The 20,188-nt window shown below is 31.9% G+C and overlaps 2 protein-coding genes across 2 annotated transcripts in view; both read left to right on the top strand.

The window, feature by feature from the left end:
• Positions 1-20,188, top strand: part of LOC130635889 (sodium bicarbonate cotransporter 3-like) — a 97,043-nt gene that overhangs the window by 23,287 nt on the left and 53,568 nt on the right. The window lies entirely within an intron of this gene.
• Positions 1-20,188, top strand: part of LOC130635888 (diacylglycerol kinase delta-like) — a 39,448-nt gene that overhangs the window by 7,470 nt on the left and 11,790 nt on the right. Inside the window, exons 2-11 of the mRNA XM_057445412.1 lie at positions 2,750-2,797; positions 3,971-4,033; positions 9,458-9,538; positions 10,254-10,361; positions 16,562-16,688; positions 16,970-17,085; positions 17,892-18,017; positions 18,321-18,589; positions 18,985-19,093; positions 19,933-20,072. Of these exons, the coding sequence (XP_057301395.1) occupies positions 2,750-2,797; positions 3,971-4,033; positions 9,458-9,538; positions 10,254-10,361; positions 16,562-16,688; positions 16,970-17,085; positions 17,892-18,017; positions 18,321-18,589; positions 18,985-19,093; positions 19,933-20,072 (1,187 nt within the window). The remainder of the gene's footprint in view (positions 1-2,749; positions 2,798-3,970; positions 4,034-9,457; positions 9,539-10,253; positions 10,362-16,561; positions 16,689-16,969; positions 17,086-17,891; positions 18,018-18,320; positions 18,590-18,984; positions 19,094-19,932; positions 20,073-20,188) is intronic.

Below are 20,188 nucleotides of genomic sequence, written 5' to 3'. Positions count from 1 at the left end.
AGCTTGTAATTAACTTAAAGAGGGTGGTTGATGCAATAAAGTTATGGAAATATGGCCTTTTCCATGCTTTATTCATGCCGTTGTGGACAGAGTATAACATCGCCTCATATGAATCTTCAAACTAAGGAAGAGAAACAAGACGAAAGCAATGTTACAAGGCTTAAAACACTGTGTAAAGAGCAGGTATTTTTTTCTTATATATAATATACATTCTGTACTGAAGCTCTGTTTAAACAATATAGAATATATAGTTTAAACAGAGCTTAATATAGAATATAGTTTTTGTTCTTTGTGTTCGCACATTGCGTTTATTGATTGGACAGATTATAAATATAAAATACTATAGTCGATAAGGCCAGTGGAGATGTTTTGCTAATGGTTTTGCGGCAAGTTGTGGCTGTATTTTTGACAGTTGCTTGTGATAAATTAGGGCTAGAAAACAAGTTTTCTAACAAAACTGTTGTATTTTGTAAGGTAAACATACTGCTGTATGACTGAATTTTCTTTTTGGACTTCATACCTGTCAGGTTGATTTTGAAGAGCTTATGTAAAAGTAGTTACAAATTATATTGGAAATTCCTAAAGCCAGGGCAGTGAAAGTTATACAAGAATAGCATTCTGTAGCCTTTGAGTCTTATGACAACTGTATGATTGGCATTGCATGGAAATACTTTTAGTTTCTTGAAAAAGTACCCAGCTGATTATTAGAACATTATTAACAGTAGTATTCAACATAATGCACGGCAATGTTAGAAACATTTTCACAAACACAAACAAAATTATATATCCACCCTATTGTATATAAGCATAGATCATTCATTTACAGAAACATGATAAAGTATAGGTAAATAGCGTTTACTTGGGCACAAACAATATAATAATTATGGAGCTTCTGTAGCAACAAAGTATATGTAAAAGTTCCTTTATAAATTCTTTATTAGTTTGTTCTCCATTTTTATCTCCGCATCAGTGTATAATATATACACTTTTAGTACAAAGTTGACAATAAAAATAAAAAAATTCACCAAAAATTATTTCTTTTTTAAACAGGGTATAGCCAGTGTAATGATCATCACATGCTATTGTATATGTATGTTCTATGAGGTGCGATGGAGTACATACCATAACTTTTCGCTTGCGGTCAGGCATGATAAACTGTCAACAAAATATTAGGTATCCAACCTGTGTAATCACTCCCCAAAAGAACAAAAATGCATCTGTGGTCATCATCTGCCTTACATGTTTTTCTCACTGAATCTTTTAAAGTTGTAAATTGTTTATATATTTAATAAGTTAAACTTTATTCTTTATTTATAAGGTAAATGTTATAAAATCATTTTATTATTTTTTTAAAAAAAGCAAAAGCTTTTCGGACTATGTCTGTCTTCAGTGCAATAAATCTGCAAGTTTATTTGTATTCGCACTGAAGACGGACGTAGTCTGAATAGCTTTTGCTTGTTTTATAAAAATAATAAACTAGTTTTTTAACATTTATTTTGAAATTATGGCGTTTTCATTACCTAAAAATATACCTAAGATTTTCTAAAAATACAAATTTTGTCACTTTATACATATAATTTATTAAAATAAATTTCTGTGTAATTTCACTTATATAGAATTTTTATGTCATGTATATTCAGTAAAGAGAAATTGACCAAATTATTTAAAGATTGCTAGCAATTTACAGCTGATAATGCCAAGCACTGAGTGAAAGGAGTCAATTTTCTGAATATGTATAAAATCTTGAAATCTTAATTCTTTGTAAATTTATTGTTATTAAACGAAGTGAAATAAGCATGCTATTTAATGCAAAGGTGTACCTTCTATTAGGTCAAGAGTACGCAATCATCGGCAAAGATATTGGGTTTTGCAATTAACAAAGGCTGTTATTTGGTTAGCCAATTGCAAATGGAAAACTTTTAATTTAAATCTGTTGTTTATAAAAAGTTAGAAAAGCATGTTTTTTGTGCTAGCATATAGTTTGAAATTTTGAAAAACTTGCTATCCATTATGCATATTGTGTAGATATTTTTGGTTCTATATTATTAAATATTTCGAATAGGGGAAGTTAAAACCTTCAAATATATACTAGTATGTGTTAAAAATTACAAACAAGAGTAAAGTGATAGCTAGCGTGTTGTTATTTTTATTCAGTTAAAAGAAGAAGATTAACATATTAGTGTTAATACGTGTGTTGCATGAAAAAATTAATAAATAAGTTATGAAATAAATGAATAAAAGAGAGGAAAAATAGGCTTTTTTCAAAACAAAATATCTATTTTAAGTTTTTATTAAAGCGTTAAAAATAATGTAAAATATATCAATTTTTTTTAATCTTAGCCTTTTTCTTTTTGATATTATTTTTTCAATAAATCGCTATGATCCTTTATGTCTAAATATATCTTCAGTGCTATGTAAAACTAAAGAAACTGTAGAGAAATTAGTTTTCTTTCTTTGAGAAAATGTAATGCAGATGAAAAAAATATGGAGGAAGAAAGAGTTGATGTAAGGGATAGAGTAAAAACTTTTTAAATACTATAGTAATCGTTTCTTTAATAATACTGTACTAAAATGAACTAGGTGGCTTCAATTACCAGGACCATTGTTTATTTATTGTTTACATTCCCGAATATTTTTTTAAATTTTTTGAATAAGTTGTTGTTGTTTTACAAGTACAATTTTTGACCAGGTTCTTATATATACTAAATTCAGTTTTACGTAATTTTTTAATTAAGTTTTTTTAATTTAGGAATGCATCCACAAAGGGTTTTTGATGAAACAGCATGGCTCATTTCAGGTAAAAAAAATTGTGACTCAATTGTTAGTGTATATATACTTCCTGACTGGCGATAATAACCCCTACTTGTTTTGACTACATCGTCTCTTAAAACAAATCTGAAACTCAAATTCCTAATTTGTTCTCCTATTTCACATTTTATTTTATACTATGTTGCAGTCTTAAATTCTGAAATATCAAAAAAGTGAGAATTCGCAATTTTTTATTCTGCGTTTTGCACAATTCTAAAGGTATTCTCAAACGAAAATTCCACAATTTTTCATTCTGCAAACAATTGGAAATTGTTTTCTTTGTTGCAACCTTGCTAGCAACAGAAATTGTCCTCTACACTTGAAAGGGCAGATTTTTTAATAAGACATTGTTGTTCAAACAAAACATGATCTCACTGGAGAAATCCTAAACGGAGCACTTTAATATTTTATTGATTTTTATAAAATCAAAGAGATTTTTTGTTTTATAAATAAAATTATGATTTAATGCACAATTAAAAATAGATTAAAAGGTGAAACTCTGCGTCACACAATTTTCTTGAGCGGTTCTATCAAAATGCTCGCATCTACATCTTATGTCTTGGGTAGTCCAAGCTTCATTAGAATATCTGGACTGGCCTAAAATGGTTAATGATAAGAAAAATATTAGCAAGTTTAGTAAAAAAAAAAGCAGGAAAATGTAAAGAATGACAAAAAATGTGGAATACTATTCTGTGTTCTTAAAATTTGTTTTAAGATGCCAAAACTAAGAAATACAACTATAATAAGAAAACTTAACACAGCTCAAAAGATATGAAATCTCCAAAACCCCTGACGTTTATTCTAAACAATACACAAAACTTTCTAACTGAGATCATTCTCATGTTTTGGCCTTTTAATGAAAGGATGTGTCTTATGCATACACAATGTAAACAAAACGTTTGTTTTGCAAGGAAAGATTAGCATGCTAAGAAGCCTCTATAATAAGCTAAAAACTTTTATTGTAAAACTACTGTATTTTGCAAAGTTTTAGTTGAAACCTGGACATGTGCATTTAAAAGTTTATAATGAGATAAAGTATTTAATTTTTAGGGGAAGTTTAAAAGTGTTTCGTTACTATTTTTACAAGCTTTCAACGATTATGCAGTGTAACACTGTGCAAATATATTTGACATTTATATATATTTGTATTTTCTTTTTTTAGAGATGGAGACCACGCTATTTCAAAATTTATCCACAACAAATATATTACGCAAAGAGCCCCACAGTAAGTCATGTGTGCTATTTCTTCTTTAAAACAACCCTCTTATATTTTTGTATTGTTTGAATACCTTTTTTCTATGTTAAATCTATAATTACATGTCTTTGAACTTTGCTCAAAACTAGCTGGGTGATCGATGTTGAATGCCAGCTATTATGTGTGCAGGTAAATTTTTAGCACTTAGTACAGCCATACCGCAAATCTGCCGGATTATTCCAAAAGAGCTTTTTAACCAACAGTGTCTCAGTTAAAAACACCAGATACGTTAAATACCTATAGCAACCCTGTGTAGCACAAATAGTCATGCAACGTTTCCTTTTTTGCAGAATAGATTCTTGCGAAACTAAAATTGAATCTAAACTTTGGTTTAAATAAAAACACAGGCTTTAGTCTATGGTCACAACGACCAGCTTCAACAGTCCCCAACCTTTTTTGTTTTGGAGAGTTGTTGTCAATGCTTTTATAATGAATTTTAAGTCTAACCTATTAAAAGGTTTTGGAGACTGTTGTTGTATTCCATACAGAATACCTGTCATTGTATCAATAAACTTTAAACTTTCACCCAAGTTTATAATACTGTAAAAAGTGTAGCTATACTCATCATTCTCGGCTTAACGTCCGTTTTCCATGCTAGCATGGGTTGGACGGGGTATATTAATGACCCTCTTCCAATCTGATCTAGACTGTGTTAGATCTAAACTCAACTTTCTCTCTATCAAGTCTGTCCTTATAACCTCCTGCCAAGTCTTTCTCGGTCTGCCTCTGGGCTTTGCCCCAGTAACTATCAAGTCTCTACACTTTCTTACCCAATTATCCTCCTCCATTCTTTCCAAGTGCCCCAGCCAATTCAATCTTCTTATCTGGATAACATCTTTAATTCTACGGAGACTTAGCCTGCTTCTTAGCTCATCTGAACTCTTTCTGTCTCTCAGACTGGCATTACACATCCACCTAACCATTCTCATATCATTCCTTTCTAAATGGTCAAGATCTTCCTGCTTCACTGCCCATGTCTCACTACCGTACAACATAACACTTCTTACACAGGCCTCATACAACCTACCTTTTACCTCAATTGACAGGACTCTGCTAGTCAATAAAGGAAGTAACTCTCTAAACTTTTTCCAAGCAGAACCTATCCTGCAAGTAACACTTCTTCCAACACCCCCTTCACTGCCCAACATATCACCTAAGTAACAGAAGTTCTTAACTATCTCTAACGAGCCACTGTTGTACATCATTAAAGCTGGAAATACTTCATTCTCTATAATCTCACCTTTGCAACGCTTGCATACAAACTGTATGCCAGCTCTTAACCTTCCACTAATACTACTGCACTTCTTATGTACCCAATGCTTGCAAGTCTGACAAAAAATTGAGTTACTACCAACCCCTTTCCTGCAAACTCCACAAGGCCACTTTCCAACTACAATGTCACACTTGGCTGCAATGCTACTTATCATGACTTTAGACTTTGCTGTGTTTACCTTCAGCCCTTTCTCTTCTAGTCCTTTCTTCCACTTCTCAAACTTTTCAACTAATTCTTCCATCGACTCTGCTATGAGAACCAAATCATCTGCATACAATAACTCCCATGGACAACTGTTCTGAACTCCATCGACAGCGCTTCTAAGACTAGAATAAACAACAAAGGACTAAGTACAGAACCCTGATGTACACCAACATTTACACTAAATTCATCACTAAGTGAATCGTTAATCCTGACACGACTTCTAGCATTGCTGTACATAGAATGAACCATCGTAACTAGCCACTCATCCACACCTAATTTTCTCATAGCCCACCAAATAACTTTACGTGGCACTCTATCAAAAGCTTTCTCTAAATCTACAAAGGCAAAATAGAGATTCTTTCTCTTTCTTAAATACTTTTCCTGAAGCTGTCTGAGTAAAAATATTGCATCTGTAGTGCCACGCCCTGGAACAAAACCAAATTGCATCTTATCTATATCAATTCTTTCTCTAAGTAACTTATCAATCACTCTTTCAATAACTTTCATTACTTGATCAACCAACTTCAAACCTCTATAGTTACCCCTTTCTAATGCATCACCCTTGCCCTTGAAACAATTCACTATTACACTCGACTGCCACTCACTCGGAATAGCACCATCCTTTATAATCTGGTTAGCAAGACTTGTAATAAGCTCAACTCCAATATATCCAAATGCTTTTACCATCTCTGCAACAATACCTGATACTCCTGCAGCCTTGCAAATCTTCATTTTCCTAATAGCCTCCACTACCCATTCTGTCTTGATCTGCATAGCTGGCCCTTCTACGACATCATCATCAGACAAATTATCCTCGTCCCAATCAAACTCAGTGTTAAGCAACCTCTGATAATGATTCTTCCAAGCTACCCTTTTCTCCTCCTCTGTGCTAGCCAAAACACCTTCATCATTACGTATACACTTCTCACCTACAATATCTTGATTAGTCTTCTTCATTTGCTTTGCTATCTTAAATCATTGCGCTGGTCTTCCCTTCTTAACACATCTGCAAATCTGTTTCTCTCTGCTTCTGATTTTGCCTTATACACTGCTGTACGAGCCCGACGCTTAGCTTCTAAGTAAATATTTTTACTACCACCTGACTTCCACTCTTTCCAAAGTTTCCTCTTTTCCTTTATACACTGGTCAACCTCATTATTCCACCACCAGGTCTGTCTATGTCTAGCTGGTCCTTTCGTCCACCCACAGGTATCATCAGAAGCTTCTAGAAGACAATTCTTCAAAGTAGTCCAAGTACTTTCAACATTGTCACTATTACATTGACTATTGTAGGCTAACTGCTGAACTTTTGCACTGAATTGTCTTGCTACAAACTCTTCCTTCAGCTTCCAGACTTTTCGACGGGGCCTGTACTTTCCCTTGGCTTCTTTAAAACTCTTCAAGATAATATCACAAACCAGCAACCTATGTTGGGAAACACACTCTTCCCCCGATATAACTTTCACGTCCTTCACCACTTTCTTGTCTGACTTTCTAACCAAAAAGTAATCTATCTGTGTCTTACAACCTCCTGACTCATATGTTATCAGCCTACTCTGTCTCTTACTGAATGATGTGTTGCAAACCACCATGTCCGTTGCCATTCCAAACTCAAGCAATCTCTCCCCTTCCTTATTTCTGCTCCCAAATCCATAGCCTCCATGCACACCTCTATAACCTTCAGATGACTTTCCAACATGACCATTAAAGTCGCCGCCCACCATGACAAGTTCAGTGTCTCCAAACTTTGATGTGACTGCTATTAACTCATCATAAAACTTATCTTTATCTTCCTCACTGAGTCCACACTGTGGAGCATAAACTGACAGAAAAGTGACAATCCTATTACCTATCAAAAACTTTATCACTATAATACAACTATTAACACGCATAACATCTATTACTTTTTCTACCCACTTCTCTGCAACGAATATGCCAACTCCTCCATATCCATCACTATTACCAATCCAAAAAAGCTTATACCTTGCCCTCCTACCTTCCACAAATCTCACTGAAGCTCCTCTCCACCTAACTTCTTGAACACAACACATATCAACAGATCTACGTTCTAACATTTCAACTACTTCACCTGCTCTACCTCTCAGAGTACCAACATTTACACTAGCCATCCTCAACCTAGTGTTATCTACCTTGTGATGTGATAGCTGGGTAACGGTCTGACGATGCTCACATCTGACATCTGTGCTACCGTGCGCGACACCTTCACTCCTTAGAGTTCCAGCCCCGTTTACGCAGTTTGTCTGATTAACTATTCTTACGGCCATTAATAAAGAGTTTTGGCATTGTTTTACAGCTGGATTCCCTTCCTAGCGCCAACCGTTCACAGACCGGACTGGGTGTTTTTTAAAGTGACACCATCACTATGTGGCATTTCATGGGACTTCCACAATCGCCCCTTTAAACTAAGGTATGGTGGAGGACGTTCAACTCCTCTCTTGTCTCTTAAGGAGACCCTTCACCCATAAGGAGACCCTTCACCCAACTACTGATTACGTTTTACATTAACAATACTTAGCTAAACATTTTGTTTCTGCCAACTGTATATATATGTTTTCTTTGACTTTCCACATAACTAGGTGTAAGGAGGGATGGGTTTTGTACAAAAATATGTGTGAATACTAATAGGATATAGTCTGATAGTATCAGAAAGTAGGGAGCCAACGGTAAAAATTATTGGGTCCTTGGAATAACTGTAAAAAGTCTGGGTCAGGCAAATGTTTTTTTTGTCATATTTTGTCATGGTTATTAATCCTTTATGATATTTCATTAACTGAAATTACAAATGACAAATGACAAAAATATCAAAATTTTATGCACCGTAATTAAATTCTGGGGAATTCTCTTAAAAAAGGCTTTGTGCTTAAGTGTTCTATTCACTCCTTAAGTAAAAATAGATTTCAACAAGATGGAGGTGCTTAAAATGGGTTAAACAATCACTGGGCAAAATACACTTTGTAATTTGCGTTATTTTATTCATTTTGATTGACAATATTTATACAGCCTTTTTCCTTAAAAAAAATGGTTTTAAATGATTTAGCTGTGTTAAAAAATAAAGAAAAACATTCAAACAGGCAGCAGAGGGAATAAGGCTAGATAGCTTGACAAAAAAGCGAGTGTTTTTTTTCAAAAGATTTATGGTCATAAAATAAGCGACAAGGAAGACAAAGGCTGTCCAAATGCATTGGAAAAGTATTCGAAATTTTGTGCATCTGGTTTTTTGTTATTAGTATATTTTGTTTAGATAATTCTAAATATGTCATCTTTTTGATTGGTAGTTAAAATTTGATATAAATTTGACCAAATTAGCAGTAAAAAGGGTGTGGATTGCAGAAAATGTTTTGCCTAAAAGGGAATTGTGACTGCCTAGAAAGTTGAAAAAAGAGAAAATGCAGAATGGCTGAAAAAAGGTTGGGCTTTTATAATAGCTCGAAAAACCCATAATATTTGGAATGCCATGGATTTAGAATTCTTGGGCATATAATGCAGTGTAATTTAGTTATGCAGTAAAAATATTCCAAATAGAGGAGAAAACAACTTATGTATGGAAGCAATGTAGAATATCAAAATGGCTAATATTGAAGTATTAAAGTTAAATGATATATTTTCTGTTATGCAAACATGTTCATTGTTCTTTAAACCATAACAAAGTAGAACAGTGTTGTTGATTTAATGCTAAGAGTGGTAATATTATCAAGAGGCCATTGTTTTTTATAATTAAAAATCTGTTTCTTGATTTTGCAGTAGGCTTGTGCTTTGACTTGTTATTTCAAAATAGTTTGTTTTTTTAGGTTATTAAAATTAATCTTCTAAATTTTTCATGTTATAGTTAGTTTTATTGAATTTATAATTTTTTTGTTTTTATTCTACTTGCTGAACGCATTGAATTTTTTGTTTAGAGTAACTTATTCCATGAGATTAACTATACGGAAGTTAGCATTGCAGCCACCAGCATCAACAACGTCAATAACAGCTTTAAGGTAGAAGTTGTTTGTTATTAGTCCTGTTGAATTATAAATTCATTACAAACCTTCATAATGTAAACAAAAACTCCATTGTGTATTTTTGTTAAAGGTGCTTTCTCTACCTTTATTGAATTAACGTTTTCAGAGAACTTGTTTTTTTATAATCATAAAATATTAAATTTCCTTTTTTTTTTTGTAGTGTTTCTCCATCTGGGTTAATTTGATTAGGAGTTTTATAACGACAAATTTTTTGTTGACGTCTTTTTAAAGTGCCACATTTGTGAATCTGGAGAAAAATGAGAGAGTAAAATAAGAGAATACACACACTCACATCAACGTATTTATATCTCACACATAAGGGAACTACATAACAAACAAGCTTAAAATGAAAACTTTGAGTGTATATTTATTTTGCTTTTTTGTTTACATTGCACAGAGTTAAATATTTTGCTGTTGACACGTTATATTTTTTTACAAAATGTTTCTACTTTCGAAAAATCCCCTGCTGTGTGGCTCCAAATGTTTTTGTTTTGTCACTTTACTACAATTTTAGTTCTAAACATTCTTAATAAGCTTCTCACCAAAGTGAAGTTTTAATATAACTATTTATATTTGTTATGATTTATAGCTATTACAGAGACTTGCAAGTCATAGTTGCTTTTTTATTTACTTCTCTTAAACATTATTATGTACCTAGAAAGATATTTAATTTTGGTTTAAAATTTCAAAGGTTATCACAGGACAAGTCACCTTATCATTGTCGGCGGAAACGCGTCGAGAAATGGAAGAATGGATATCAGCATTCAAATTTGCAGCTATGAAACAATCTAACGTAAATGTAAGAATCCTTTAAATCATTTTTTTTTTATTATTGGTATGTTATGTTTTTGAAACCTTGCAGAGGTAATAACTGCATCTGTAGGTGATAACATCTTATGGCATGATAAGTACCACTTAGAAGACAATCACACAAACCCATAGCACCTGTAACACAAGCAAAAACGTTTCTGCCAAACTAAAGTTGATGTCATAATTCGTAATTCTGTTTTTACAATGTTAATGCTCATTTCCATTGTAATAGTTGTTTTTATTTGAGGGATTATGTTTTGTGATGTTGTTATATTTTTAATTTACCAACCATTATGTTGTGCATGTGATTTGTTGTGTAGTAACACATGTTATTGTTTTTTAATTAGAAAACTTGAAATTAAAAACCTGACAAAAATAAACTTAAGGCTTTGCAGAACATTTTAATAGACAATTAAGTTCCAGATGTTTTGTTTTTTTACTATTATCAATAATTTTGTATTTTTGTTTAAAATGTGGTTGTTATATTTTCTAAATCTTAAATTTAAGTCTCATATTCATGTTAACATAACACTGCATTTTTTTTGTTTATTTTTCTATTCTATATACTCTATGGATTTTAAAAAATTATGCAATACTTTTTAATGATTGTAGATTCCAACTTAAATAAGCAACCCTCTTGAATAAACGAACTTTTAAAAATAAATGCCCATTGTAAGAGAAGAATGGATGAATGTTTACAAAATACTATAATGGAAGTTTGTGTCCTTCACGTATTTAAGCATGCTATTACATTTGTTTTGGAAGAAACATCAGTCTTGTTGCAAATAAAGGGGAGGGGGAGTAGCTTTAATCATATACACCAGTGTAAGGCTGATTTTACTCCATATTATAAATTTAATTAAGTAGCTGACAGTTAGTTGAATGCTTAATGGAACTTTTTGTTCTTGTTGTTTTTTTTGAGATATTGGCTTGTCGTTTTTCTATATTTTTCGTAGATTTTTTTCTTATCTTTTTAATTGATTAATTGATTCTCCAAGAACGTGTTGTTTATTTTGTTAACATACAACATGAGATAAGTTTGGGAGATGGTTGCAATGTGCTGTAAACCTAATTATTCCTTTCGACAGACCTAAGAATCGTATTTTACAAAAAAATTACATTCAGAAGATTTCAGGTATACTCACTGGTAAGAGGTTGTGAGTATAAAGAAAAAGTTAATCCAAAAGTTTTTATGATCATCTGCTCATAAAGATAAAAATAAAAGTGCATAGTCATCTTGGTCTTCATGATTTTAACTATTTGCTTAAGGTGTTAAGGCTGACATGATATCAAATACAAATAAACTCCATTATTAATCAATTTAAATTAATAATTAAAATTGTTTGTGTGGGAACAGGCATGCTTTTTTCTTTGTACTTCCTGCTTTGACGTCAGAACAGTTTTAACCCATGTCATGACATGACTAAGTTTTCAATTGTGATACACTAAAGGTTGGAGAAATATTTATTTAATGCTTGGTAAACTTTTAAATGTGTGCTTGTTTTGCTTCTTTCATTTATCTTTATGACTGTCTGTATGAAGAACTTATTATTAGTTGTGGTTTTTACATTCCTATATGTGTTTTGTTTCAAAATAATAATCCTGTTATTGTGTTTTGATTAAGCGAAATTAAAACAACATTATGCTGATATCAGCAAATCAGCATCTGAGTGTTTAAGTTTAAGCATGAAGGTTATATTAAAATTATAGTAACTTGTTGTGCAATTGTTTTTGTTAAAGGGAACCCGAGGTATAAAATGATGTTGGACTTATATTATAAAGCTTATAAAGTTAGCTGACAAGTCTTTTTAAATTTTTTTAAAAGCTCTTTTTGTTCTCAAGATATTCACATTTAAAGAATTTTAGATTTAATTATGCTTTATGAATTCTGATGTCATATTTCAGTAATAGCAAATTTAAACATTTTCTTTCGTCAGTAAAATTAGACCTGTTAAGGGCTGTGCATTCAAACTTTATAAATGCATAGATATTATAAAGGTTAATTGATTAACAATTTTTTTTGGCAAAATGACACTTGTTGACAAACTCATAACTTGGGATCTGCATGTCGGTTTGCAATCAAATTTTGTGAGTAAACATATAGGGCTTATACAAGCTTACCCACAAAATTTGATTGCAAAAAAGTTGAATTAATTTTTTTCAACTGCTTCAGTTACTAACCTTTTTCAACCTTAAAACTTTGTTTGTTTTAACATCAGGCAATTTTACCAGGTTATACCCTCATTAGTTATGCATAGACTGTGTTATCCATCCTCATCTTATATCTTCTTGGTTATTAAACTGTGCTTATCTTTCACGACACAAAATGCATTTATCTCACTAAACGCTTAACAACAGTTATTCTCTTCACAAATGCTATTGAAAAAATTCTTTTTGTAATAATAAGGCTTAGTAGGTTTTTTTCATGAGGGTATGTGGTGGTCCGAGACACATTGTACCTTTAAAAATACAATAATTAAATGGTAATGTAAACAGTGCTATGTAGGGGGACATAATAACAATATTTGATCTTCAAAATCATCAACAAGAGAAAACAGTGGGATTAGATACCTAAACGAAAATACACACACGTATCTTCTTAATTACATGTAGAACATTGTATTATTGTGAAAGAAAGTCATTACTGTGGCTGGCTGTTGGCAACAAATGAGTTACGTAGGTTCTTTAATTACCTTGTAGGTTCTTTAATTACCTTAATCGCGATAGTAGATTTAATTACATGTTTAATAGAGCAAAAGCATTATAGACTACAAGTTTTACTGCACAGCATCTGTATCCTAGAAAACACGCTTTTACAACATCAATATTTTTTTGCAAATTTTAATGTGAGATGTATAGTTTGAGTATAATATTATATGTTGACAGGAAAGGTTGAACATAACCAGTGACAACCATTGTTAGACAGTTATTATAATTAGTTTGTATTAGGTGTATGTAAACATAAAAGCATATTAACGTCTCGTTAAAAATAAAAAATCAGTATCTCATTGTTCATATTGGTTTATAAGGTATACTTGTACATTTATTATTTAAGAGCAAGGTATTTTCTTTCGATGGGATTTCTCTCTGCAGGAACGAATAAATTATTTCATAGCTCTGGTTAATTATTAACCTGGGTCACACTTCACCTTTTTTCTTCCAACAGATTTTTTTTTTATATTAAACATTTTAGTAAAAGAAATACATTAATTGTTAAGTAACCATACATTTGTATAAGACTTCATTAAGAGAATAATTATACAATGCATAACATTTCTACATATTGTGCAGTTTATCATCTAAATTATCAGATTGGACATTTGGTATCCCTTTTTTTAACAGGATTTGTTAACCTAAGTTTCTTTGTCTTCATACAGATTTTAGAATTCAGAATCAGTTTAGAATCAGAAAAAAAAAACAGAAAAACTTTGACATCAAGATGTCGTTTTTATGTCGGAGTAGCACTTTAACAGATAGTACAAGCACATTATCCGATACGAGCTGCATAGAAGAGGAACTTCTTTATGGAAGTTATTACTATGATTTTGATAGTGCTTGTTATTCGACGACTTCACAAGTGGATCTGACAATGAGTTATATTAAGGTTTGTGTATACCAATTGAATATGTGTGCAGCATATGCTGTCTTTATATTATCTTTAAATTTTAGACTGTCTGCAAATAAAAGGTTTTCTTGTTATGCAATATTGTATTACAATTGTATTAGTCTGATGATGCATTAGATTATTTGTTCATTTACTGTGCAACATTTTTCAAGTTGCTCAGCAGTGTCTATCTGTTTATGGTTTGGCATAAGAGTTATGCTACAGGTCCCATGTGCTTTGAAAACATGTTTTGTCAGGGTTGTATGGTTGTTCTGTACTGATCATTGTACTTCTTTTTATATAAGCATTTAAATTTGAATAAGATTTTCGTTTTTGCAATGGAAACAAAACTGCTATGCAACCTTACAACTCACACTACATTTAAAGCACAGCATTAAACTAAAAGGACTTCCTTATTGAAAACTAAGCTGAATAACTTACAACGAACATTTAAACAGTAGGGTTGATAGGGTAAATGATTAAGAGAAGGAGAGTCTGTTGTCACATATTACAAGTTTGTGATTTTGTTGTGACAATTTGGTAAATCCACCTGAAATATGTAGACATTGGTTTTTTCATACTTTTCTTGAACAATGGAGTCTGAAATGGGAGTTAAGCCTCATTTAATATTAAAACAAAAAATGATTTTTTTGATGTTTGTTTTTATTTTTATCTTTTATTTATCTGTTCACGAGTTGGTAGTATCAGACAGAATAATTCATATAGCGCAATAATCGAGCAAAATGGCTCAATGATATATAATTTATTTTTAACGTTTTCATTTGAACCTTTCTTGTAGTAACCTATATAACATTTTAATGTTCTTTCTCTTATTTGAATATAAGAGCTACACTGGTCTTTTGTGCACATTAAAACACATGGAACAGCTGTTTGAAATTTCAATTATAATTTTTTCATCATAATATTCATATCACACCTTGTTTTTTTTTTGTTCTGCGACAAATAACAAAAGTAATATTAAAGTTATCTAACTCAGAAATCAGAAATTAAAGCCGAAACAAGAAATTTTCTTTGCTTTACATGTTGACGAAAAACAACAAAAAGTTCTCCACAACACACAACTATTTTTGGTTGTTTTCATGTAATTGTCTGTGCTTGCTGATATGATTTGAGTGCTGAATTGAGTGTGATTAAGTCATGTAAAATGATAGCTACTTGTTGCATTCGGATTGAAGAGGAATATTTTGAGGTACATTTTGAATTACGCAAGCTGCAAAAGAATTTAATTTTTTTATTTTTTAATTTTTAACTAAATGTTATCTTTTTTTGTTATCTTCGTTTGTTATTTTTTAACCTATAGTAATTTTTTTTTGAAATAGCCAGGATTACTTTTTTTGCCGTGTAAAGATAATGAATTAAGTATATTGGTTTAGTTACTCAACTGTGCGGATTGTTGGAAAGATAAAAATTTAAAAATTGTGGCTCACTGTAAACAAAAAACATGCTAAACTAAGAAGCAAAGAGAGACATTAATCAATAATATCACTTTTGAAGAAACTCACAAATAAGTGATCAGCGTACCATAATTTAGATAGTTTAAGCCCATCTGAATAAGCACCTGTTGTTGAAACTGAAGTTTCCGCTTTTATGGACGAACAAGAGTACTTTTTTAGAGAATGCTTTAAAAAATGACAACAATGGGTTTAACACAAAATTAAGCACAAGAACCTTATCCTAAATCGATCTAGTTTTGATTAAATTTTTAGCCGATGTTTAGAATTTTAACAGTTTTCAATCAAGTAGCTTCATCCTAACATTGCATGATCAGTTTTGAGAAATAACCTGCAAGCTTAAATTTTTTGAGTGTCTTGCTTGCTTACTTGATGTCTATGCCCATATTTGCATGTTTTAAGTATCTGGAAATTACCTGGTAAAAGTTGTACATATAAGTTTTCTTATGAGGTATATATTATTTATTTTTTATCCATGGATCTAGCATTCCACATGTTTAGTCGCTTTGTGTCAGCCATTTTGTTTATTAAAAGAAATTTCTCTTTTGTTGTTGTTGTTGCTGTGAACAATGTATAATTAGCTAATGAAAGATCCCTACTCTTATACAACCCATGCCATATGAGGGAAATTGGTTAGGCAATGCTGGTGTATTCGTAATGTGTACATTCAGTAGTATCCACATTGATAACAGTGTTTTTAAAATAATTAATAATGAAATTCAACTGGATATGCTTATTTATTATCTATAATAAAGTCTAATGCATAAGTAACTCAGTGAAAAAATGTGCCTAACTGTTAGTTTAGCTTGAGTGAAAGTATCTGCTTATTTTTATGCCAGTGTTTGAGATAGTTGTCTATTTTTAATAATCATCACATTCCCTAACAGAGAAAAACAGTTGCCAAACCAAATTTAACGTAACTAATACGTCCAATGTGGTGATCTAGTAACTCATTATTCAGTATGTAATAAAAAAATTTATTAATTTATTTATGTAATGTAGGTACAGAAGCAACACACATGAGCTGATTTTTTGACTGGATTGATTTATTTTCTGTGCACAAAGTAACTCTTAAAGTGTTATATATTTATATTTTATTATGTTTGTTTGTAGAGTGAGCTGACAGAGACACTGAGTGGAGACCATCATTGGTATTCTTGTACACATAGCCGACCCACTTTTTGCAATGTTTGCCGTGATCCTTTACCTGGCGTAACTGCCAAAGGTTTATCATGTGAAGGTAAATTTTTACTCTGTTACGGATGTTTTTTGTTAAGTTTTCAGGACGTACTTGTTACATCAGGACAACCAAAAATTTTTAATGAGATATAGAAAACAATCTCCCTAATATTTTTTAACAATTAGGGAAAGCCTGTAACTATGAACTTTCATCTAGAAAAAAATTATGCCGAAATATAAGCCGTAAAATGCTAAATTTGCTTTTTAAGAAAACCTTGAAGTAAATTGAACCTTATAACAGGATTTTTTTAAACTTACCTAAATGTTTCCATTGCTTGATAGTGTGTCGTTATAAATCACACAAGAAATGTGCTGCTAAAGCTCCCCAAAATTGCAAGTGGACAACATTGGAATGTATTCCAGCAGAAGAAAGATTTGTTGGAGTTGGATCACACGAGGTATGTTTTCTGAAAGCTTCTGCATCTTAACAAATAAGAGAACACGGGATAATTACATTTTCTAAAGATGACCTCTTTAAAACATATGGCAAAATTCAAATTAGTAGGTGACAATTCACAATTTGGGAACTAAATAATCATTCTGCAAGGAAAATGTGTAAAATTGTGAATGCTATTTGTTCATTAATCACTTGCATCTCGTATTTCTATAATGGTTGCTGCAACAAAATAACTAAGAACATTTACAAGCGATCAGTGGCCTTCAGTGCTCCCAGACAGAGCTGCAAATATGGGGTTTTTCTACAGTCAGCACATTTTTGAGTAAAAAGTTCACAAAAGTTATTGGCTATAGGCTTCAGAAAGAAAGTTGAAGCTAGTACTAGAAAAAAACTGAGGAAGAATAGCCAACTGGTAGCTTAGTGTTAGAGCGTTTGCTTCCAGTACGGGAGGTCTTGGGTTTTTTTAGGCAGTTGTCTAGTTGAGCAATTGCTGTGCTTACATGACTTTTTTAGCTCAAATGAAAGCTTTAAATGCACTAGGTCCCCCTTTACAGGACCCTTAATAATACCAGTACCAATAAGAACAAAATAGACTATTCTGGGTAAACAATTTCCATTTTAATAATAGAGAAGGGAAAAGTACTTTTTAAGGAAATACAGTCAACCAATAACTTTCTACAAAAAAAATCTCGCAATTGTTTCTTATTAATGATAAGGTATACTATATATGCATGATTAAGTACTAATAGAGTAAAAATGATCTTTTTCAGTATGATTTTTTTTTATTCCGTATTTTTTTATTTCTAGTTTTCAATGCCACACCAGTGGTTGGAAGGGAATATACCACCAGGTCATAGATGCGTTGTGTGTGGTAAATTTTGTGGAAGTAAACGACGTCTTCAGGATTGGATGTGTTTATGGTGTGAGAATGTGGTATGTATGCTGAACTTTAAATCTGTCTAAAAGAAACATATTTTCACACATATTTTGAGCCATCTTTATCTCTCCCTTTTAAGTACTGCATTTAGTTTTAAGAAATCAACATTGTTGTGGAAGTTATTGCAGAGAACCATCAGTTTTCTTAAACTAAAAAAAATTTAGGGAAGAATTACAATCATTACAGGTTTCTTCACCAAAATTTATTTTCCTTAATATCATGTAAGATGCCCTTGCAAGTTGTATTGTGAGGGGTATTATTGTTCTATTACCTTCAATTTAAGTGAATTAATTTCTTAGGTTCACAGCAGTTGTAAATCACAATATCAACGCAAGTGCAGTCTCGGTTTGAACTGTTTGTCAATTATTGCGCCAACTGCTATTAAACGTGCTGAAAGTATCGGACCAGGTGTATGGGAGACTGCTCACACCAATCACCGCAGTCCTTTGATAGTTTTCGTCAACTCAAAGAGTGGTGATAATCAAGGAATACGTTTCATGAGAAGATTCAAACAGCTGTTGAATCCAGCACAAGTATTTGATCTTAGTGTGGCTGGTCCAGCTTTAGGGTGTGTTGACCTTAAGTGTTACTTTAGATTTAGAAAAGTAGTCTTACGAATATTAAATTTCTTAAAGATTGTTATTTTTAGTAAAAAAATGTTGCAGTTTGTCCAAACAATGAATGTAGTAATGTAAGAGATAACAGCTAAAAAACAGGATGTCAAAAGGCGTTGAACTACCCTCGTTTTTATTTACATTTCATATGCAAATTCTCTTTATTGTCAGCTTTTTCGTGAGAAAGGCTTCTCATTGTTCTACCTGTAAATATTTTGTATACTTTCAACCCAGTCTTTGTGCTATATACATATATTAGTGTAGTTCATCAACTGATACAGTTTTTTTTGGTTATAGTAAAATTTTCAACCACAGAAGTTATGACATATGCATTCTCTCATTTTTTTAGTGTGACAATGTGTAAAAGTTTTCAGCAATTTCGTATTCTTGTTTGTGGTGGGGATGGTAGTGTAGGATGGGTGATGACTGAACTCGACAAACAGAAGTTGACAACCAAGGTATACTATATGCCATCTTGTTTTTAACTGGCGGGAAAAACAAGCATTAAAATTCATAGCTCTTAGAAAAATAACTAAAGTTACTATTAAATGATGGCTCAATTTTGAGTTGAGTTGTTAGCCAAAATTTTGCAATTTTTGTCCTTTTTGCACTATTATGTAGCAAAACATTTTAATATTGTCCCTGAAGTAGGTTTTTTTTACTTTTTTGAGAACTTTCTAATGATTTAAGTACTTTTAACAAATTTAAATTTTTGACATTTTCATTTGACAAGTTCCATCCGCTAAGTGGAAGGGGGGTGATTGGGACCTGCTTAAAAAGAGCACATTTTAAGCATTTTTTTGATGTCCGATCAAATGAAAGTATTACCTTATTCGTACAAATTTTGGCGAGTATTTAATTTAGCGATAGCAAAAATATTGAGTTCAATTTGCATTGAATTTGGCAAAAGATAAATAAAAAAAAATAGCAAGCATTTATTTCGACAATGGATGAAAAAATATATTTGGCGAGCATTTAATTTAGCGAGCATTTAATTTAGCGAGCATTTAATTTAGCGAGCATTTAATTTAGCGATGAATGAAAAAATTAATTTGGAAAATACTTAATTTGGCTACTACAGACCGAAATCACCAAAATCGCCAAATTTAGTACTTGCCAAAAATATATACAAATGAGGTAACTTGCGCTCTGAAAATCATATTTTATCAAGAATTTTCCTTCTCTCCAAACTCTAAGGTACCCATTATAATCATCTCGATTATTGATATCATTCTGAATTACTGGATCACATGAGTCGACATATGATATACCTTACCACAATGAATTTATATTTTAGTGCCAAATTGGTGTCTTACCTCTGGGGACTGGTAACGATCTTGCTCGTGTGTTTGGTTGGGGTAGCGCTTGTTACGATGTTGGTGTGATCCCATTAGTTCTTCAGCAACTTGAGAGAGCAAGACCATGCATGTTAGACAGGTATAAGTATTTTTTACCTATTGAATTTGTAAATTGTAATCTTTTGGTACTCTTACCCACTTATCTTACACCCCTCCCCTTGTTCACTAAAATATCGACACAGTGGCATTTTTCTG

Source organism: Hydractinia symbiolongicarpus, chromosome 3, assembly GCF_029227915.1.
Source record: "Hydractinia symbiolongicarpus strain clone_291-10 chromosome 3, HSymV2.1, whole genome shotgun sequence".
In the NCBI taxonomy this organism is placed as follows: Eukaryota; Metazoa; Cnidaria; class Hydrozoa; order Anthoathecata; family Hydractiniidae; genus Hydractinia; species Hydractinia symbiolongicarpus.
Note: the sequence above shows the minus strand (reverse complement) of the source record. Positions and strands in the feature narration are given on the sequence as shown.